Consider the following 22335-nt stretch of genomic DNA (forward strand, 5'->3'; position numbering starts at 1 on the left):
TTGTGTCCCCAGGCTCCTCGGGTCTTCCACCCACCCACACCAAGCCCTCTCCCAGAAGATCAGCCCGTGGTGGGCACCCTCCTCCTCCAGGCTGGTTTCCCCCCAGCCCCACAGCTCCTGGAAAAGCTTTGGAGCACCAAAATCGCGCTAATTCCGGCAACGGGGACGCGCTCGGGAAGCGCCGAGCTCTCACCGGGGAGCAGCGCGCCAACGCCGAGTTTCCTCCCAAGTGCCCCGTCCGCCTCCTCGGCCACCGCGCCGGCCCCGCAGCCGCTTGCCCCACGGCGCTTCCTCCACGATGTCGTTGATGGGGATGTTCAGCAGCCTCCCGTCCAGCGTCCTCACCTCCACCGCGCAGCCGACCAGCGCCTGCAAGGCACACAGCGGGTCCCGCAGCTGCCACGCACAGCCCCAGGGGGCAAACGTAAGCCGGGGCCGGCTCCGGCCTCTCGCTTGGGCTCTTTACCTTCCCCAGGGGGACGGTGGCGATGTACACGAGGTTGTCGTTGGCTCTTTTGAACCTCGGGTGGGGTTTCTCCTGGACAATGAAGGTGATGTCAGCTGGAATGACGTTTGGGCCCTAAAATTGAGAGGAAAAAAAACCCCAAAAATGAACATCGTGTGGAGTTTCTCCTGCACAACGAAGGTGATCTCAGCTGGAGTGATATTTGGGCCCTAAAATTGAAGGGGGAAAAAAACCAAACCAAAAACTAACATCACGTAGAATTTCTCCTGGACAATGAAGGTGATGTCAGCTGGAATGATGTCTGGGCCCTAAAACTGAGGGGAAAGAAAACCCCAAAAACGAACATTGTGTGGAGTTTCTCCTGCACAACGACGGTGATGCGAGCTGGGGTGATGTTTGGGCCCTAAAATTGAGGGGAAAAATAAGATATCTGGATTTTTTCGGTCTAAACCATATGATCTTACAGAGGGAAAGGTGACACGAATGCCTGTCCCTTGGTGGCTGCTTTCAGCTGGCTACGGAGAAGGGGAAGGTGTTTTGTTCATTTAATAAAACAAAACGGCCAAGAGAAATCAGACCGGGGTTCACAAAGGTGACACCAGGCAGCAAACCACCCCTTTTCAATTCTGTTTTTAACCATCCTACGGAAAACCCGGGCAGGAAGGGTTCCTCAGCGCGTTTCTGAGCGCGGTGACGCTGGATCGCCCCGTTCGCCGCGCTGCCGACCGCCCGCAGCAACGGGCAACCCACAAAGAGCTTCCGCCAGGGTCGTTACCTGGTCTCCTTCCTTCTCGAAGGTGATCCTGGTGCCCTGCTTCCAGCCCGGCTGCACGTCGATCGTGAGGATTTTATCTCTGATGGTGCTCGTTTGGCCGTCTTCGTTCATCACCTGGGGGGTAGATGAGGGGGTGAGCAGAACCGGGTGCCCTTGGGAGAGGTTGGGTCTGCGGCCAGGTGGGAGCTCGGCTCGGCCGGCAGAGCAGCCAGCACCGGGCTCCGGTTCCCCCAGCCCGGATGAGGACCCTGCGGTGCCGGACACGGCCCGGCTGGTGGGGCAGCCACCTCCAGGCTGTCACAGAATGGTTTGGGCTGGAAGGGACATGGCAAGGCCATCCAGTCAAGGCCCCTGCCACAGGCAGGGACATCTCCAACTGGATCAGGTCGCTCAGAGCCCTGTCCAACCTGGCCTGGAATGTTCCCAGGGATGGGGCATCGACCACCTCTCTGGGCAACCTGGGCCAGGGCCTCACCACCCTCACCATAAATTAATTTCTCCTCATATCCAGTCTAAATCTCCCCTCTTTTAGTTCAAAACCGTTCCCCTTGTCCTATGCTACAGGCCCTGCTGAAACGTTTGTCCCCAGCCCCCTTTAAGCACTGGAAAGCTGCCTTCTCTTCCCCAGGCTGAGCAGCCCCAGCTCTCCCAGCCTTTCCTCCCAGCAGAGGGGTTCCAGCCCTCGCATCATTGCTGGGGCCTCCTCTGGCCCCGCTCCCACAGCTCCAGCTCTGTCCTGTGCTGAGGGCTCCAGAGCTGGACGCAGGACTCCCGGGGGGTCTCAGCAGAGCGGGGCAGAGGGGCAGAATCCCCTCCCTCACCCCGTGCCCACGCTGCTGGGGATGCAGCCCAGGGCACGGTTGGCCTTCGGGGCTGCCAGCGCACACTGCCGGGTCCTGGCCAGCTTCTCATCCCCCAGCACCCCAAGTCCTTCTCAGCAGGGCTGCCACCCCACCGAGGGACAACACAGAGAGGTGATCTGTGACGCCATGGTGCCCAAAGACAGGGTTGTAGCTGCTCTGCTCATCCAGCCACACGTGAGCCAGTGGTGACAAGGACGGCTCCTGCTCCACAGCTAGGCAGCTGCAGGTACAAATGGGAACAGATCAAGCAGGAGAAACTCAGGGCTGGAACCAGGAGATTTGGGACAGCGAGAGGAGGGACGCAGGTCACTGGGAGCAGAGAGGAGACACAGCGCGGTGTAAAAATTCAACTGTGCGAGCCCAGGAAACGCTGTGCTGCTCCTCACCCTGCTCCGAAACCAGCCCTGCCTTCCCACCAGCTTCCACCTCACCCCTCGCGCCGAATTCCCTTTGGCAAGCCAGGAGAGGAGAGCACCCGTTCGGATCCTGCCGGTGTTTGTGCCGGGTTCCGTGCAGATCCCCCTCCGCAGCGCAGACGTGGAGCCACCCCCCGACCCTGCCCAGCGTGCCCCCCCCCTTCAGCCCCACCGCCCCTACCCTGCGCGAGATCTTCATCTTCTTGGTGCAGCCGTAGAAGAGGTCTTCAAGGGAGAGGCAGAGATCCCGCACGACCGGGGGGTCTTGCTTCACCGCTCCTCGTCCTCGCAGCCCTCCGAAGGGCAGGGTCAACTCCGAGCCATCCTCAGCAAAGAACTCTGCAGGAGCGAGCAGAGGTGGGCTGAGGGGGGTCACCACGCTCGCATCAGAGGTCTAGGGGGGTCCCTTGGGGTCTCCTCATCATGGAAGCTGAGCGCCCTAAATCTGCCACCCAGAAACCTGCTTCTGCCTGGGACCACCTTCCCCCTCCAGCTGAAGAGTTTTCCTCCGGGAGCGTTTTTATCTTGCTCACGCCTTTACGGCAGCCTCGCCAACCCAACCCCTCTTTTTGCCGCAAATCCTCGAAGAAAAGGGGCCCAACGGTCGCTGGGGAGAGCTGACGGCCTGAACACGCGCCCCTCGGGCCTCTCACCCGCCTGGGACCGAGGGAAGTCAGGATCTAACCTCCAGGCAGCGGGGGACCAGCAGCCCCAGAGGGACCTGAGAGTAGCTGGGGCAGGGAAACATCTCCTAAAGCTTAAAGCTCAGAGGTGGTGGTGGCCACAGCCCCACACAGAGGGGGAGCCTGGGCCACCCCCCGGAGCCCCCCACCTACCCGCAAAGGGGTTGTCTCCACCAAAGAACTCCTTGAAGACTTTGTCCGGGTTGTTGTGAAACACGTAGCCAGTGCTCCAGAGGTTTTCACCGCCACACTCCAAGGGGATGCCGCCTTTGAGCCCCTCTTCTCCAAACTTGTCGTAGACGCCTTTCTTCGTGGCTTAGGGAAGGAGGAGGAGTTGGGAATGGCCATGAGAGGGGAGAGCCTGAGATCCAGGCTTTGCTTGGGTGGAGGATGGAGACGGGATGGGGCAGGGGGGGAGCACACCAGCTTGGGGACAGCAAGGTGGGATGGAAGCAGTAGGTTAGTAAGCATGGTGGGGATGGGTTGATGTCTGGGCTTGATGATTTTAGACATCTTTTCCAGTCTTAACACTGGAGAGAGTCCAGCGGAGGGCTACGAGGATGATGAGGGGGTTGGAGCATCTCTCCTACGAGAGATGCATTTCGGCGAAGCTACTGAAGGTGAAGGGTTCTGGAGCAGAGGCTCGCGCCGAGGGACCCTTTCTCCGGTGGCAAAACCGCAGCGGCGAGGCGGCAAAAAGCGCCGAGAGAGAGAGGAGACCCCAGCCCCCCCCCTCAGCGGGAAAGCGGGAAGTGCCAACGAGCAGCAGCTCTGACTCAGCGGGGGCGGAGTCGAGTGTGACAGCGGCCAAACCCCCTCAGGGATAAGAGCAGCCCCCAGGGAGCGCGAGCGACCAGGAGCGCGGGCGAACAGAGGCGGCGCAGCAGCCCGGGAGCGGCGCAGCAGTTTGCGCGGGCAGGGCGAGCGGGGAAGGCGACTGGCAGGGTACAGCCGCCCCTTCTGGCTACTCGAGTAGTGGGCATCGCTCTTCCAGGAGATACTCTAGCCATGGTTACCACCCGTGGTAAAGCTGTGGCTCGAAGGAGTGTGGGGACCCAGACAGAGGCCCCATGCAAGAACGCGGGTGTCCAGGTCTCTGGCTGCAGGGAGTGCCTGAGCCTGGCGCTCGTACCGGAGGACAGCAGAGACAGCGGCTGTGTTCGGTGCGAGCAGGTGAATGACCTGCTCAGCCTGGTGGCAGAACTGAAGGAGGAAGTGGAGAGGCTGAGGAGCATCTGGGAGTGTGAGAGGGAGATCGACTGGTGGAGCCGCACCCTGCCCTCCCTGAGGCAGCGGCAGCAGGAGGCGGCTCCACAGAAAGCAGAGAACCCCCTACCCTCTTGCCACCGAGCAGAAAGAGGGGGCCTAAGAGATGGGGGGGAATGGAAACGGGTCCCTGCTCGGGGGGGCAAGCGAATTTCCCCCCGGCCTCCCTCACCTGCTCAGTTGCCCTTAAGCAACAGGTATGGGGCTCTGGAATGTGAGGGACTGGCCACAGAGGATGTGGGTGAAGGTGAGGCTCCATCCAGGGGGTTGCCTAGAACGAGTCAGACAGCCCCACGTATTACAACTGCCTCAACTAAGAAAAAAAGGAGGGTCATTGTCATAGGCGATTCCCTTCTGAGGGGAACAGAGGGCCCGATCTGCCGACCGGACCCATCCCACAGGGAAGTCTGCTGCCTCCCTGGGGCCCGGGTGAGGGATGTTGCGAAGAAACTCCCTGGTCTGGTGCGGCCTTCTGATTACTACCCCCTCTTGGTAATGCAGGTTGGCGGGGACGAGGTAGCAGAAAGAAGTCCCAAGGCCATCAAAAGGGACTTCAGGGCACTAGGGCGACTGGTTGAGGGATCAGGGGCGCAGGTGGTGTTTTCCTCCATCCCATCAGTGGCAGGGGACAGCACTGAAAGGGGCAGGAAAACTCACCTGGTTAACAGGTGGCTTAGGGACTGGTGCCATCGGTCAAATTTTGGCTTTTTTGATCATGGGGAGGTATACACAGCACCGGGCCTGCTGGCAACAAGTGGAGTTCAGCTATCACAAAGGGGGAAAAGAATTCTTGGCCACGAGCTGGCGGGGCTCATTGAGAGGGCTTTAAACTAGGTTCGAAGGGGGAAGGGGATATTGCCCAGCTCACTAGGGATGAGCCTAGGCTTGGAGTGCCAAGGCCAGGGGTGAGATTGACAGCCCAGCTCAAGTGTGTTTACACCAATGCACGTAGTATGGCCAATAAACAGGAGGAGCTGGAAGCCATTATACAGCAGGACGGCTACGACTTGGTCGCCATCACAGAAACGTGGTGGGACAACTCGCATGACTGGCATGCTGTCATAGATGGCTACAGACTCTTTAGGAAAGACAGGTCAACAAGGAGAGGTGGGGGAGTTGCTCTATATGTGAGGGAGCAACTGGAATGCATTGAGCTTGGCCTGGGGGCGAGTGAAGAAGGAGTTGAAAGCTTGTGGGTTAGAATTAAGGGACAGGCTCATAAGGGTGACATTACGGTGGGTGTATACTACAGGCCACCCGACCAGGAGGAGGAGGTTGATGAAGCCTTCTACAGGCAGCTGCAAGCAGCCTCACAGTCACAGGCTCTGGTTCTCATGGGGGACTTCAACCACCCTGACATCAGCTGGGAAGACCATACAGCTAGGCAGGCGCAATCCAGGAGGTTCCTACAGAGCATCAATGATAACTTTCTGATGCAAGTGGTGGAGGAACCAACAAGGAAAGGCGCACTGCTGGACCTCGTGTTAACAAACAAGGAGGGACTGGTGGAGGACGTGAAGGTTGGAGGTAGACTCGGCTGCAGTGACCATGAAATGGTCGAGTTCAGGATCCTGCGTGGAGGAAGCAGGGCGATAAGCAGGATCAAAACCCTGGACCTCAGGAGGGCTGACTTTGCCCTCTTCAAGGAGCTACTGGGAGGAATCCCGTGGGCCAGGGCTCTCGAAGGCAGGGGGGTCCATGAGTGCTGGTCGCTTTTTAAACAACACTTCTTCCATGCACAGGAGCAATGCATCCCCCTGAGAAAGAAATTTAGCAAAGGAGGAAGGAGACCTGCATGGTTAAACAAGGAGCTTCTAGCGGAGATCAGGCAGAAGAGAAAGGTGCATGGCATGTGGAAAGAGGGACAGGCCACTTGGGAAGAGTACAGAAACGTAGTGAGAGCATGCAGGGATGCGACGAGGAAGGCCAAGGCTCACCTGGAATTGAAGCTGGCAAGGGATGTCAAAAACAACAAGAAGGGCTTCTTCAACTACATCAGCAGCAAAAGGAAGGCTAGGGACAACGTGGGGCCGCTGCTGAATGAGGCGGGTGTCCTGGTGACGGAGGATGCGGAAAAGGCAGAGCTAATGAATGCCTTCTTTGCTTCAGTCTTCAGTGCTAAGACTGGCCCTCAGGAATCCCAGGCCCCGGAGGTAAGAGAGGAAGCCTACAGAGAGGACGACTTTCCCTTGGTCGAGGAGGACTGTGTGAGGGATCGCTTAAGCGATCTGGATGTCCACAAATCCATGGGCCCCGATGGAATGCACCCACGAGTGCTGAGGGAGCTGGCGGATGTCATTGCCGAGCCACTCTCCATCATCTTTGAGAGGTCCTGGAAGACAGGAGAGGTGCCCGAGGACTGGAGAAAGGCCAATGTCACTCCAATCTTCAAAAAGGGCAAGAAGGAGGACCCAGGGAACTACAGGCCGGTCAGCCTCACCTCCATCCCGGGAAAGGTGATGGAGCAGCTTATCCTGGAGGCCATCATGAAGCAAGTGGAAGAAAAGAAGGTTATCAGGAGTAGTCAGCATGGATTCACCAAGGGGAAATCATGCCTGACCAATCTGATAGCTTTCTACGATGACATGACTGGCTGGGTAGACGAAGGGAGAGCTGTGGATGTTATCTACCTTGACTTCAGCAAGGCTTTCGACACAGTCTCCCATGATATCCTCCTGGGGAAGCTGAGGAAGTGTGGGCTGGATGAGTGGTCGGTGAAGTGGATAGAGAACTGGCTGAATGGCAGAACTCAGAGGGTTGTCATCAGCGGCGCTGAGTCTAGTTGGAGGCTGGTGACAAGTGGTGTCCCTCAGGGGTCAGTGCTGGGCCCAGTCTTGTTTAACTTCTTCATCAACGACCTGGATGAAGAGTTAGAGTGGACCCTCAGCAAGTTTGCTGATGACACCAAACTGGGAGGAGTGGTGGATACGCCAGAAGGCTGTGCTGCCATCCAGCGAGACCCGAACAGGCTGGAGAGTTGGGCAGAGAGGAACCTGATGAGGTTCAACAAGGGCAGGGGCAGGGTCCTGCGCCTGGGGAGGAACAACCCCAGGCACCAGTACAGGCTGGGGCTGACCTGCTGGAGAGCAGCTCTGCGGAGAGGGACTGGGAGTGCTGGGGGACGACAGGGTGACCATGAGCCAGCAGCGTGCCCTGGCTGCCATGAAGGCCAATGGGATCCTGGGTGCATTAGGAGGAGTGTGGCCAGCAGGTCGAGGTAGGTTCTCCTCCCCCTCTGCTCTGCCCTGGTGAGGCCCCAGCTGCAGTGCTGCGTCCAGTGCTTGGCTCCCCAGTTCAAGAAAGATGAGGAGCTACTGGAGAGAGTCCAGCGGAGGGCTACAAGGATGAGGAGGGGACTGGAGCATCTCTCCCAGGAGGAGAGGCTGAGGGAGCTGGGCTTGTTCAGCCTGGGGAAGAGAAGGCTGAGAGGGGACCTTAGAAATGTCGATAAATATCTGCAGGGTGGGTGTCAGGAGGACGGGGCCAGACTCTTTGCAGTGGTGCCCAGCGACAGGACAAGGGGCAACGGGCACAAACTGAAGCCGAGGAAGCTCCAGCTGAAGATGAGGAAGAACTTCTTCCCTCTGAGGGTGATGGAGCCCTGGCCCAGGCTGCCCAGAGGGGCTGTGGAGTCTCCTTCTCTGGAGATATTCCAACCCCGGCTGGACGTGGTCCTGTGCATCCTGCTCTGGGTGACCCTGCTTGGGCAGGGGGTTGGGCTGGGGGATCTCCAGAGGGCCCTGCCAACCCCACCATGCTGGGATTCTGTGAACCGTCGCTGCTCCCATGCAGGAGTGGAGCTGGGAGTACTGCAACCCGCCCCCCCCCCCCCCCCAAATCCTCCAGCACCCCTCGTGGGGTGGCAGGGATGGAGCCGACTCCTCGCTGAGGCCCAGGGGAAACAGGCACAAGGGTGCTGCGTTTTGGGGTGCTGGGTGCCGGGAACCCCCTCTACCTGCTCCCAGGGCTTTATTGGAGGGAGGGCGGAGGCCGTCGCTCCCTAGGACAGGAGAGCGCTTCTCAGGAGCGTCTTCTTCTCCGGCGTGAGCTTCTTGGGAAAGCAGATGTTGAAGTAGATGAGGAGGTCACCTCTGCGCCGGGGGTCCTGGAGCAGCGGCATCCCCTCCCCCGGCACCACTTTGCAGTACGTGGGGCTGCGAAGGGAAGGACGGAGCTGGGAGGAGCCGCGGGACCCAGCTCCCCGACCGCAGAGCCCCCCCATCCCCGCACGCTTCCCAGCGGGTTTCTCAGGGCGAGGTTGCTCCTCCAGCTCCAAGCGGAGGCCTGCCTTGTGTCCCCAGGCTCCTCGGGTCTTCCACCCATCCACACCAAGCCCTCTCCCAGAAGATCAGCCCGTGGTGGGCACCCTCCTCCTCCAGGCTGGTTTCCCCCCAGCCCCACAGCTCCTGGAAAAGCTTTGGAGCACCAAAATCGCGCTAATTCCGGCAACGGGGACGCGCTCGGGAAGCGCCGAGCTCTCACCGGGGAGCAGCGCGCCAACGCCGAGTTTCCTCCCAAGTGCCCCGTCCGCCTCCTCGGCCACCGTGCCGGCCCCGCAGCCGCTTGCCCCACGGCGCTTACTCCACGATGTCGTTGATGGGGATGTTCAGCAGCCTCCCGTCCAGCGTCCTCACCTCCACCGCGCAGCCGACCAGCGCCTGCAAGGCACACAGCGGGTCCCGCAGCTGCCACGCACAGCCCCAGGGGGCAAACGTAAGCCGGGGCCGGCTCCGGCCTCTCGCTTGGGCTCTTTACCTTCCCCAGGGGGACGGTGGCGATGTACACGAGGTTGTCGTTGGCTCTTTTGAACCTCGGGTGGGGTTTCTCCTGGACAATGAAGGTGATGTCAGCTGGAATGACGTTTGGGCCCTAAAATTGAGAGGAAAAAAAACCCCAAAAATGAACATCGTGTGGAGTTTCTCCTGCACAACGAAGGTGATCTCAGCTGGAGTGATATTTGGGCCCTAAAATTGAAGGGGGAAAAAAACCAAACCAAAAACTAACATCACGTAGAATTTCTCCTGGACAATGAAGGTGATGTCAGCTGGAATGATGTCTGGGCCCTAAAACTGAGGGGAAAGAAAACCCCAAAAACGAACATTGTGTGGAGTTTCTCCTGCACAACGACGGTGATGCGAGCTGGGGTGATGTTTGGGCCCTAAAATTGAGGGGAAAAATAAGATATCTGGATTTTTTCGGTCTAAACCATATGATCTTACAGAGGGAAAGGTGACACGAATGCCTGTCCCTTGGTGGCTGCTTTCAGCTGGCTACGGAGAAGGGGAAGGTGTTTTGTTCATTTAATAAAACAAAACGGCCAAGAGAAATCAGACCGGGGTTCACAAAGGTGACACCAGGCAGCAAACCACCCCTTTTCAATTCTGTTTTTAACCATCCTACGGAAAACCCAGGCAGGAAGGGTTCCTCAGCGCGTTTCTGAGCGCGGTGACGCTGGATCGCCCCGTTCGCCGCGCTGCCGACCGCCCGCAGCAACGGGCAACCCGCAAAGAGCTTCCGCCAGGGTCGTTACCTGGTCTCCTTCCTTCTCGAAGGTGATCCTGGTGCCCTGCTTCCAGCCCGGCTGCACGTCGATCGTGAGGATTTTATCTCTGATGGTGCTCGTTTGGCCGTCTTCGTTCATCACCTGGGGGGTAGATGAGGGGGTGAGCAGAACCGGGTGCCCTTGGGAGAGGTTGGGTCTGCGGCCAGGTGGGAGCTCGGCTCGGCCGGCAGAGCAGCCAGCACCGGGCTCCGGTTCCCCCAGCCCGGATGAGGACCCTGCGGTGCCGGACACGGCCCGGCTGGTGGGGCAGCCACCTCCAGGCTGTCACAGAATGGTTTGGGCTGGAAGGGACATGGCAAGGCCATCCAGTCAAGGCCCCTGCCACAGGCAGGGACATCTCCAACTGGATCAGGTCGCTCAGAGCCCTGTCCAACCTGGCCTGGAATGTTCCCAGGGATGGGGCATCGACCACCTCTCTGGGCAACCTGGGCCAGGGCCTCACCACCCTCACCATAAATTAATTTCTCCTCATATCCAGTCTAAATCTCCCCTCTTTTAGTTCAAAACCGTTCCCCTTGTCCTATGCTACAGGCCCTGCTGAAACGTTTGTCCCCAGCCCCCTTTAAGCACTGGAAAGCTGCCTTCTCCTCCCCAGGCTGAGCAGCCCCAGCTCTCCCAGCCTTTCCTCCCAGCAGAGGGGTTCCAGCCCTCACATCATTGCTGGGGCCTCCTCTGGCCCCGCTCCCACAGCTCCAGCTCTGTCCTGTGCTGAGGGCTCCAGAGCTGGACGCAGGACTCCCGGGGGGTCTCAGCAGAGCGGGGCAGAGGGGCAGAATCCCCTCCCTCACCCCGTGCCCACGCTGCTGGGGATGCAGCCCAGGGCACGGTTGGCCTTCGGGGCTGCCAGCGCACACTGCCGGGTCCTGGCCAGCTTCTCATCCCCCAGCACCCCAAGTCCTTCTCAGCAGGGCTGCCACCCCACCGAGGGACAACACAGAGAGGTGATCTGTGACGCCATGGTGCCCAAAGACAGGGTTGTAGCTGCTCTGCTCATCCAGCCACACGTGAGCCAGTGGTGACAAGGACGGCTCCTGCTCCACAGCTAGGCAGCTGCAGGTACAAATGGGATCAGATCAAGCAGGAGAAACTCAGGGCTGGAACCAGGAGATTTGGGACAGCGAGAGGAGGGACGCAGGTCACTGGGAGCAGAGAGGAGACACAGCGCGGTGTAAAAATTCAACTGTGCGAGCCCAGGAAACGCTGTGCTGCTCCTCACCCTGCTCCGAAACCAGCCCTGCCTTCCCACCAGCTTCCACCTCACCCCTCGCGCCGAATTCCCTTTGGCAAGCCAGGAGAGGAGAGCACCCGTTCGGATCCTGCCGGTGTTTGTGCCGGGTTCCGTGCAGATCCCCCTCCGCAGCGCAGACGTGGAGCCACCCCCCGACCCTGCCCAGCGTGCCCCCCCCCTTCAGCCCCACCGCCCCTACCCTGCGCGAGATCTTCATCTTCTTGGTGCAGCCGTAGAAGAGGTCTTCAAGGGAGAGGCAGAGATCCCGCACGACCGGGGGGTCTTGCTTCACCGCTCCTCGTCCTCGCAGCCCTCCGAAGGGCAGGGTCAACTCCGAGCCATCCTCAGCAAAGAACTCTGCAGGAGCGAGCAGAGGTGGGCTGAGGGGGGTCACCACGCTCGCATCAGAGGTCTAGGGGGGTCCCTTGGGGTCTCCTCATCATGGAAGCTGAGCGCCCTAAATCTGCCACCCAGAAACCTGCTTCTGCCTGGGACCACCTTCCCCCTCCAGCTGAAGAGTTTTCCTCCGGGAGCGTTTTTATCTTGCTCACGCCTTTACGGCAGCCTCGCCAACCCAACCCCTCTTTTTGCCGCAAATCCTTGAAGAAAAGGGGCCCAACGGTCGCTGGGGAGAGCTGACGGCCTGAACACGCGCCCCTCGGGCCTCTCACCCGCCTGGGACCGAGGGAAGTCAGGATCTAACCTCCAGGCAGCGGGGGACCAGCAGCCCCAGAGGGACCTGAGAGTAGCTGGGGCAGGGAAACATCTCCTAAAGCTTAAAGCTCAGAGGTGGTGGTGGCCACAGCCCCACACAGAGGGGGAGCCTGGGCCACCCCCCGGAGCCCCCCACCTACCCGCAAAGGGGTTGTCTCCACCAAAGAACTCCTTGAAGACTTTGTCCGGGTTGTTGTGAAACACGTAGCCAGTGCTCCAGAGGTTTTCACCGCCACACTCCAAGGGGATGCCGCCTTTGAGCCCCTCTTCTCCAAACTTGTCGTAGACGCCTTTCTTCGTGGCTTAGGGAAGGAGGAGGAGTTGGGAATGGCCATGAGAGGGGAGAGCCTGAGATCCAGGCTTTGCTTGGGTGGAGGATGGAGACAGGATGGGGCAGGGGGGGAGCACACCAGCTTGGGGACAGCAAGGTGGGATGGAAGCAGTAGGTTAGTAAGCATGGTGGGGATGGGTTGATGTCTGGGCTTGATGATTTTAGACATCTTTTCCAGTCTTAACACTGGAGAGAGTCCAGCGGAGGGCTACGAGGATGATGAGGGGGTTGGAGCATCTCTCCTACGAGAGATGCATTTCGGCGAAGCTACTGAAGGTGAAGGGTTCTGGAGCAGAGGCTCGCGCCGAGGGACCCTTTCTCCGGTGGCAAAACCGCAGCGGCGAGGCGGCAAAAAGCGCCGAGAGAGAGAGGAGACCCCAGCCCCCCCCCTCAGCGGGAAAGCGGGAAGTGCCAACGAGCAGCAGCTCTGACTCAGCGGGGGCGGAGTCGAGTGTGACAGCGGCCAAACCCCCTCAGGGATAAGAGCAGCCCCCAGGGAGCGCGAGCGACCAGGAGCGCGGGCGAACAGAGGCGGCAAACAGAGGCGGCGCAGCAGCCCGGGAGCGGCGCAGCAGTTTGCGCGGGCAGGGCGAGCGGGGAAGGCGACTGGCAGGGTACAGCCGCCCCTTCTGGCTACTCGAGTAGTGGGCATCGCTCTTCCAGGAGATACTCTAGCCATGGTTACCACCCGTGGTAAAGCTGTGGCTCGAAGGAGTGTGGGGACCCAGACAGAGGCCCCATGCAAGAACGCGGGTGTCCAGGTCTCTGGCTGCAGGGAGTGCCTGAGCCTGGCGCTCGTACCGGCGGGCAGCAGAGACAGCGGCTGTGTTCGGTGCGAGCAGGTGAATGACCTGCTCAGCCTGGTGGCAGAACTGAAGGAGGAAGTGGAGAGGCTGAGGAGCATCCGGGAGTGTGAGAGGGAGATCGACTGGTGGAGCCGCACCCTGCCCTCCCTGAGGCAGCGGCAGCAGGAGGCGGCTCCACAGAAAGCAGAGAACCCCCTACCCTCTTGCCACCGAGCAGAAAGAGGGGGCCTAAGAGATGGGGGGGAATGGAAACGGGTCCCTGCTCGGGGGGGCAAGCGAATTTCCCCCCGGCCTCCCTCACCTGCTCAGTTGCCCTTAAGCAACAGGTATGGGGCTCTGGAATGTGAGGGACTGGCCACAGAGGATGTGGGTGAAGGTGAGGCTCCATCCAGGGGGTTGCCTAGAACGAGTCAGACAGCCCCACGTATTACAACTGCCTCAACTAAGAAAAAAAGGAGGGTCATTGTCATAGGCGATTCCCTTCTGAGGGGAACAGAGGGCCCGATCTGCCGACCGGACCCATCCCACAGGGAAGTCTGCTGCCTCCCTGGGGCCCGGGTGAGGGATGTTGCGAAGAAACTCCCTGGTCTGGTGCGGCCTTCTGATTACTACCCCCTCTTGGTAATGCAGGTTGGCGGGGACGAGGTAGCAGAAAGAAGTCCCAAGGCCATCAAAAGGGACTTCAGGGCACTAGGGCGACTGGTTGAGGGATCAGGGGCGCAGGTGGTGTTTTCCTCCATCCCATCAGTGGCAGGGGACAGCACTGAAAGGGGCAGGAAAACTCACCTGGTTAACAGGTGGCTTAGGGACTGGTGCCATCGGTCAAATTTTGGCTTTTTTGATCATGGGGAGGTATACACAGCACCGGGCCTGCTGGCAACAAGTGGAGTTCAGCTATCTCAAAGGGGGAAAAGAATTCTTGGCCACGAGCTGGCGGGGCTCATTGAGAGGGCTTTAAACTAGGTTCGAAGGGGGAAGGGGATATTGCCCAGCTCACTAGGGATGAGCCTAGGCTTGGAGTGCCAAGGCCAGGGGTGAGATTGACAGCCCAGCTCAAGTGTGTTTACACCAATGCACGTAGTATGGCCAATAAACAGGAGGAGCTGGAAGCCATTATACAGCAGGACAGCTACGACTTGGTCGCCATCACAGAAACGTGGTGGGACAACTCGCATGACTGGCATGCTGTCATAGATGGCTACAGACTCTTTAGGAAAGACAGGTCAACAAGGAGAGGTGGGGGAGTTGCTCTATATGTGAGGGAGCAACTGGAATGCATTGAGCTTGGCCTGGGGGCGAGTGAAGAAGGAGTTGAAAGCTTGTGGGTTAGAATTAAGGGACAGGCTCATAAGGGTGACATTACGGTGGGTGTATACTACAGGCCACCCGACCAGGAGGAGGAGGTTGATGAAGCCTTCTACAGGCAGCTGCAAGCAGCCTCACCGTCACAGGCTCTGGTTCTCATGGGGGACTTCAACCACCCTGACATCAGCTGGGAAGACCATACAGCTAGGCAGGCGCAATCCAGGAGGTTCCTACAGAGCATCAATGATAACTTTCTGATGCAAGTGGTGGAGGAACCAACAAGGAAAGGCGCACTGCTGGACCTCGTGTTAACAAACAAGGAGGGACTGGTGGAGGACGTGAAGGTTGGAGGTAGACTCGGCTGCAGTGACCATGAAATGGTCGAGTTCAGGATCCTGCGTGGAGGAAGCAGGGCGATAAGCAGGATCAAAACCCTGGACCTCAGGAGGGCTGACTTTGCCCTCTTCAAGGAGCTACTGGGAGGAATCCCGTGGGCCAGGGCTCTCGAAGGCAGGGGGGTCCATGAGTGCTGGTCGCTTTTTAAACAACACTTCTTCCATGCACAGGAGCAATGCATCCCCCTGAGAAAGAAATTTAGCAAAGGAGGAAGGAGACCTGCATGGTTAAACAAGGAGCTTCTAGCGGAGATCAGGCAGAAGAGAAAGGTGCATGGCATGTGGAAAGAGGGACAGGCCACTTGGGAAGAGTACAGAAACGTAGTGAGAGCATGCAGGGATGCGACGAGGAAGGCCAAGGCTCACCTGGAATTGAAGCTGGCAAGGGATGTCAAAAACAACAAGAAGGGCTTCTTCAACTACATCAGCAGCAAAAGGAAGGCTAGGGACAACGTGGGGCCGCTGCTGAATGAGGCGGGTGTCCTGGTGACGGAGGATGCGGAAAAGGCAGAGCTAATGAATGCCTTCTTTGCTTCAGTCTTCAGTGCTAAGACTGGCCCTCAGGAATCCCAGGCCCCGGAGGTAAGAGAGGAAGCCTACAGAGAGGACGACTTTCCCTTGGTCGAGGAGGACTGTGTGAGGGATCGCTTAAGCGATCTGGATGTCCACAAATCCATGGGCCCCGATGGAATGCACCCACGAGTGCTGAGGGAGCTGGCGGATGTCATTGCCGAGCCACTCTCCATCATCTTTGAGAGGTCCTGGAAGACAGGAGAGGTGCCCGAGGACTGGAGAAAGGCCAATGTCACTCCAATCTTCAAAAAGGGCAAGAAGGAGGACCCAGGGAACTACAGGCCGGTCAGCCTCACCTCCATCCCGGGAAAGGTGATGGAGCAGCTTATCCTGGAGGCCATCATGAAGCAAGTGGAAGAAAAGAAGGTTATCAGGAGTAGTCAGCATGGATTCACCAAGGGGAAATCATGCCTGACCAATCTGATAGCTTTCTACGATGACATGACTGGCTGGGTAGACGAAGGGAGAGCTGTGGATGTTATCTACCTTGACTTCAGCAAGGCTTTCGACACAGTCTCCCATGATATCCTCCTGGGGAAGCTGAGGAAGTGTGGGCTGGATGAGTGGTCGGTGAAGTGGATAGAGAACTGGCTGAATGGCAGAACTCAGAGGGTTGTCATCAGCGGCGCTGAGTCTAGTTGGAGGCTGGTGACAAGTGGTGTCCCTCAGGGGTCAGTGCTGGGCCCAGTCTTGTTTAACTTCTTCATCAACGACCTGGATGAAGAGTTAGAGTGGACCCTCAGCAAGTTTGCTGACGACACCAAACTGGGAGGTATGGTAGATACACCAGAAGGCTGTGCTGCCATTCAGCGTGACCTGGATAGGCTGGAGAGCTGGGCAGAGAGGAACCTGATGAGGTTCAACAAGGGCAGGGGCAGGGTCCTGCGCCTGGGGAGGAACAACCTCATGCACCAGTACAGGCTTGGGGTGGACCTGCTGGAGAGCAGCTCTGCGGAGAGGGACCTGGGTGTCCTGGTGGACGACAGGTTAACTATGAGCCAGCAGTGTGCCCTGGCTGCCAAGAAGGCCAATGGGATCCTGGGGTGCATCAAGAAGAGTGTGGCCAGCAGGACAAGGGAGGTTCTCCTTCCCCTCTACACTGCCCTGGTGAGGCCTCATCTGGAGTACTGTGTCCAGTTCTGGGCTCCCCAGTTCAAGAAGGATGAAGAGCTACTGGAGAGAGTCCAGCGGAGGGCTACAAGGATGAGGAGGGGACTGGAGCATCTCTCCCAGGAGGAGAGGCTGAGGGAGCTGGGCTTGTTCAGCCTGGGGAAGAGAAGGCTGAGAGGGGACCTTAGAAATGTCGATAAATATCTGCAGGGTGGGTGTCAGGAGGACGGGGCCAGACTCTTTGCAGTGGTGCCCAGCGACAGGACAAGGGGCAACGGGCACAAACTGAAGCCGAGGAAGCTCCAGCTGAAGATGAGGAAGAACTTCTTCCCTCTGAGGGTGATGGAGCCCTGGCCCAGGCTGCCCAGAGGGGCTGTGGAGTCTCCTTCTCTGGAGATATTCCAACCCCGGCTGGACGTGGTCCTGTGCATCCTGCTCTGGGTGACCCTGCTTGGGCAGGGGGTTGGGCTGGGGGATCTCCAGAGGGCCCTGCCAACCCCACCATGCTGGGATTCTGTGAACCGTCGCTGCTCCCATGCAGGAGTGGAGCTGGGAGTACTGCAACCCGCCCCCCCCCCCCCCCAAATCCTCCAGCACCCCTCGTGGGGTGGCAGGGATGGAGCCGACTCCTCGCTGAGGCCCAGGGGAAACAGGCACAAGGGTGCTGCGTTTTGGGGTGCTGGGTGCCGGGAACCCCCTCTACCTGCTCCCAGGGCTTTATTGGAGGGAGGGCGGAGGCCGTCGCTCCCTAGGACAGGAGAGCGCTTCTCAGGAGCGTCTTCTTCTCCGGCGTGAGCTTCTTGGGAAAGCAGATGTTGAAGTAGATGAGGAGGTCACCTCTGCGCCGGGGGTCCTGGAGCAGCGGCATCCCCTCCCCCGGCACCACTTTGCAGTACGTGGGGCTGCGAAGGGAAGGACGGAGCTGGGAGGAGCCGCGGGACCCAGCTCCCCGACCGCAGAGCCCCCCCATCCCCGCACGCTTCCCAGCGGGTTTCTCAGGGCGAGGTTGCTCCTCCAGCTCCAAGCGGAGGCCTGCCTTGTGTCCCCAGGCTCCTCGGGTCTTCCACCCACCCACACCAAGCCCTCTCCCAGAAGATCAGCCCGTGGTGGGCACCCTCCTCCTCCAGGCTGGTTTCCCCCCAGCCCCACAGCTCCTGGAAAAGCTTTGGAGCACCAAAATCGCGCTAATTCCGGCAACGGGGACGCGCTCGGGAAGCGCCGAGCTCTCACCGGGGAGCAGCGCGCCAACGCCGAGTTTCCTCCCAAGTGCCCCGTCCGCCTCCTCGGCCACCGCGCCGGCCCCGCAGCCGCTTGCCCCACGGCGCTTCCTCCACGATGTCGTTGATGGGGATGTTCAGCAGCCTCCCGTCCAGCGTCCTCACCTCCACCGCGCAGCCGACCAGCGCCTGCAAGGCACACAGCGGGTCCCGCAGCTGCCACGCACAGCCCCAGGGGGCAAACGTAAGCCGGGGCCGGCTCCGGCCTCTCGCTTGGGCTCTTTACCTTCCCCAGGGGGACGGTGGCGATGTACACGAGGTTGTCGTTGGCTCTTTTGAACCTCGGGTGGGGTTTCTCCTGGACAATGAAGGTGATGTCAGCTGGAATGACGTTTGGGCCCTAAAATTGAGAGGAAAAAAACCCCAAAAATGAACATCGTGTGGAGTTTCTCCTGCACAACGAAGGTGATCTCAGCTGGAGTGATATTTGGGCCCTAAAATTGAAGGGGGAAAAAAACCAAACCAAAAACTAACATCACGTAGAATTTCTCCTGGACAATGAAGGTGATGTCAGCTGGAATGATGTCTGGGCCCTAAAACTGAGGGGAAAGAAAACCCCAAAAACGAACATTGTGTGGAGTTTCTCCTGCACAATGACGGTGATGCGAGCTGGGGTGATGTTTGGGCCCTAAAATTGAGGGGAAAAATAAGATATCTGGATTTTTTCGGTCTAAACCATATGATCTTACAGAGGGAAAGGTGACACGAATGCCTGTCCCTTGGTGGCTGCTTTCAGCTGGCTACGGAGAAGGGGAAGGTGTTTTGTTCATTTAATAAAACAAAACAGCCAAGAGAAATCAGACCGGGGTTCACAAAGGTGACACCAGGCAGCAAACCACCCCTTTTCAATTCTGTTTTTAACCATCCTACGGAAAACCCGGGCAGGAAGGGTTCCTCAGCGCGTTTCTGAGCGCGGTGACGCTGGATCGCCCCGTTCGCCGCGCTGCCGACCGCCCGCAGCAACGGGCAACCCGCAAAGAGCTTCCGCCAGGGTCGTTACCTGGTCTCCTTCCTTCTCGAAGGTGATCCTGGTGCCCTGCTTCCAGCCCGGCTGCACGTCGATCGTGAGGATTTTATCTCTGATGGTGCTCGTTTGGCCGTCTTCGTTCATCACCTGGGGGGTAGATGAGGGGGTGAGCAGAACCGGGTGCCCTTGGGAGAGGTTGGGTCTGCGGCCAGGTGGGAGCTCGGCTCGGCCGGCAGAGCAGCCAGCACCGGGCTCCGGTTCCCCCAGCCCGGATGAGGACCCTGCGGTGCCGGACACGGCCCGGCTGGTGGGGCAGCCACCTCCAGGCTGTCACAGAATGGTTTGGGCTGGAAGGGACATGGCAAGGCCATCCAGTCAAGGCCCCTGCCACAGGCAGGGACATCTCCAACTGGATCAGGTCGCTCAGAGCCCTGTCCAACCTGGCCTGGAATGTTCCCAGGGATGGGGCATCGACCACCTCTCTGGGCAACCTGGGCCAGGGCCTCACCACCCTCACCATAAATTAATTTCTCCTCATATCCAGTCTAAATCTCCCCTCTTTTAGTTCAAAACCGTTCCCCTTGTCCTATGCTACAGGCCCTGCTGAAACGTTTGTCCCCAGCCCCCTTTAAGCACTGGAAAGCTGCCTTCTCTTCCCCAGGCTGAGCAGCCCCAGCTCTCCCAGCCTTTCCTCCCAGCAGAGGGGTTCCAGCCCTCGCATCATTGCTGGGGCCTCCTCTGGCCCCGCTCCCACAGCTCCAGCTCTGTCCTGTGCTGAGGGCTCCAGAGCTGGACGCAGGACTCCCGGGGGGTCTCAGCAGAGCGGGGCAGAGGGGCAGAATCCCCTCCCTCACCCCGTGCCCACGCTGCTGGGGATGCAGCCCAGGGCACGGTTGGCCTTCGGGGCTGCCAGCGCACACTGCCGGGTCCTGGCCAGCTTCTCATCCCCCAGCACCCCAAGTCCTTCTCAGCAGGGCTGCCACCCCACCGAGGGACAACACAGAGAGGTGATCTGTGACGCCATGGTGCCCAAAGACAGGGTTGTAGCTGCTCTGCTCATCCAGCCACACGTGAGCCAGTGGTGACAAGGACGGCTCCTGCTCCACAGCTAGGCAGCTGCAGGTACAAATGGGATCAGATCAAGCAGGAGAAACTCAGGGCTGGAACCAGGAGATTTGGGACAGCGAGAGGAGGGACGCAGGTCACTGGGAGCAGAGAGGAGACACAGCGCGGTGTAAAAATTCAACTGTGCGAGCCCAGGAAACGCTGTGCTGCTCCTCACCCTGCTCCGAAACCAGCCCTGCCTTCCCACCAGCTTCCACCTCACCCCTCGCGCCGAATTCCCTTTGGCAAGCCAGGAGAGGAGAGCACCCGTTCGGATCCTGCCGGTGTTTGTGCCGGGTTCCGTGCAGATCCCCCTCCGCAGCGCAGACGTGGAGCCACCCCCCGACCCTGCCCAGCGTGCCCCCCCCCTTCAGCCCCACCGCCCCTACCCTGCGCGAGATCTTCATCTTCTTGGTGCAGCCGTAGAAGAGGTCTTCAAGGGAGAGGCAGAGATCCCGCACGACCGGGGGGTCTTGCTTCACCGCTCCTCGTCCTCGCAGCCCTCCGAAGGGCAGGGTCAACTCCGAGCCATCCTCAGCAAAGAACTCTGCAGGAGCGAGCAGAGGTGGGCTGAGGGGGGTCACCACGCTCGCATCAGAGGTCTAGGGGGGTCCCTTGGGGTCTCCTCATCATGGAAGCTGAGCGCCCTAAATCTGCCACCCAGAAACCTGCTTCTGCCTGGGACCACCTTCCCCCTCCAGCTGAAGAGTTTTCCTCCGGGAGCATTTTTATCTTGCTCACGCCTTTACGGCAGCCTCGCCAACCCAACCCCTCTTTTTGCCGCAAATCCTCGAAGAAAAGGGGCCCAACGGTCGCTGGGGAGAGCTGATGGCCTGAACACGCGCCCCTCGGGCCTCTCACCCGCCTGGGACCGAGGGAAGTCAGGATCTAACCTCCAGGCAGCGGGGGACCAGCAGCCCCAGAGGGACCTGAGAGTAGCTGGGGCAGGGAAACATCTCCTAAAGCTTAAAGCTCAGAGGTGGTGGTGGCCACAGCCCCACACAGAGGGGGAGCCTGGGCCACCCCCCGGAGCCCCCCACCTACCCGCAAAGGGGTTGTCTCCACCAAAGAACTCCTTGAAGACTTTGTCCGGGTTGTTGTGAAACACGTAGCCAGTGCTCCAGAGGTTTTCACCGCCACACTCCAAGGGGATGCCGCCTTTGAGCCCCTCTTCTCCAAACTTGTCGTAGACGCCTTTCTTCGTGGCTTAGGGAAGGAGGAGGAGTTGGGAATGGCCATGAGAGGGGAGAGCCTGAGATCCAGGCTTTGCTTGGGTGGAGGATGGAGACAGGATGGGGCAGGGGGGGAGCACACCAGCTTGGGGACAGCAAGGTGGGATGGAAGCAGTAGGTTAGTAAGCATGGTGGGGATGGGTTGATGTCTGGGCTTGATGATTTTAGACATCTTTTCCAGTCTTAACACTGGAGAGAGTCCAGCAGAGGGCTACGAGGATGATGAGGGGGTTGGAGCATCTCTCCTCCGAGGAGAGGCTGAGGGAGCTGGGCTTGTTCAGCCTGGAGAATAGAAAGCTGAGCTGGAAGCTAATAAATGTTTATAAATATCTTCAGGGTGGGGTCAGGAGGACCCTCTGAGGGTGAGCTGCCCAGAGGGGCTGTGGAGGCTCCTTCTCTGAAGATATTCCAGACCTGCCTGGCCGCGGTGCTGTGCAGCCTGCTCTGGGTGACCCTGCTTCGGCAGGGGGCTGGGCTGGGGGATCCCCAAGGGCCCTGCCAACCCCTGCCGCTGGGATTCTGGGGTTCTGTGAGTGCGCTGGTGTCATTCTTCCGTGCTTCATAGAAGGCGGCTTTGGCCGAGGGTCGACCTTCACAAATTCACAGTTCACTTGCCAGAGCCCGCTGGGGCCTGGACCTTTTGAATTTCGGCCTTCGGCTTTGGCTCTCTGCGGCGCTGAGGAAGAGCAGCGCTGCAGCTCTGAAGCCTGGGGCGGGCAGGGAAAGCTTGCACCCTCGCGGATTTTTTTTTTCTTCCCCAGGACTTGGAACTAACAAGGCTTTTCCCAACCAGCTGCCTCTCGGCGTGCGGAATGAGGGAAAAACCCCTCCAAGGAGAACCGGTGAGCACCGGAGAACACTTTGTGAGGGTTTTTTTTCTCCTTTGTATCCACCATCTCGCACGCTGCGCGACGCCGGCGTTCGCTGCGCGGAGAAAACGGACGCGGGGTAGAGCTCTAACGTCTCGCTCCTTCTCCACAGGGCCGAAGCGGAGCGGTGCCGGGGGGCATCCCGTACCGAAGGCCGAATCGTCCCAGGCCCACGGCCGATCTCTCGGAAGAGGAAACCAAAAGAATCGCCAGGATCTTCTCTGCTCAGCTGTCCAAGAAGGAGTAGCGCTGGCGAGAGGCCGGCGGCTGCTTCCCGAGCCGCGGCCCAACACGGCGGCAAAGGCCGAGTCCTCCGGGAAGAGGAGGTGGAAGCCGTAGGTTTCGGGCTCTGATTTTTAATTTGCTTGGTTGGTGTCCCCTCAGCGGGACCT

General features: G+C 59.4%; 1 protein-coding gene across 1 annotated transcript; it reads right to left on the minus strand.

Annotated features, from left to right (window-relative positions):
* Positions 1 to 8335: 8335 nt before the first annotated feature.
* On the minus strand, positions 8336 to 21622 carry LOC142361186 (dnaJ homolog subfamily B member 13-like). The gene is made up of 11 exons (XM_075419555.1): positions 21574 to 21622; positions 20887 to 21048; positions 20584 to 20657; positions 18772 to 18885; positions 17998 to 18069; positions 12115 to 12277; positions 11460 to 11617; positions 10000 to 10113; positions 9225 to 9338; positions 9051 to 9127; positions 8336 to 8623 (listed from the first exon to the last, which is right to left on the minus strand). Exons 1-11 carry the CDS (start codon positions 21620 to 21622, stop codon positions 8470 to 8472), a joined length of 1251 nt encoding a protein of 416 aa, XP_075275670.1. The 3' UTR covers positions 8336 to 8469.
* Between the last annotated feature and the right edge of the window lie 713 nt (positions 21623 to 22335).

Source organism: Opisthocomus hoazin, chromosome 1, assembly GCF_030867145.1.
Source record: "Opisthocomus hoazin isolate bOpiHoa1 chromosome 1, bOpiHoa1.hap1, whole genome shotgun sequence".
NCBI lineage: Eukaryota > Metazoa > Chordata > Aves > Opisthocomiformes > Opisthocomidae > Opisthocomus > Opisthocomus hoazin.

What these genes read in the sequence shown, in the direction of transcription:
- LOC142361186 (XM_075419555.1), bottom strand. Translation starts at nt 21,622, where the DNA reads ATGACACCAGCGCACTCACAGAACCCCAGAATCCCAGCGGCAGGGGTT. An exon ending in AATCCCAGCGGCAGGGGTTG is followed by an intron (nt 21,049 to 21,573) that starts GCAGGGCCCTTG and finishes TCCTTCCCTAAG; the next exon opens with CCACGAAGAAAGGCGTCTAC. An exon ending in CCACCGTCCCCCTGGGGAAG is followed by an intron (nt 12,278 to 17,997) that starts GTAAAGAGCCCA and finishes CTCCTTCCCTAA; the next exon opens with GCCACGAAGAAAGGCGTCTA.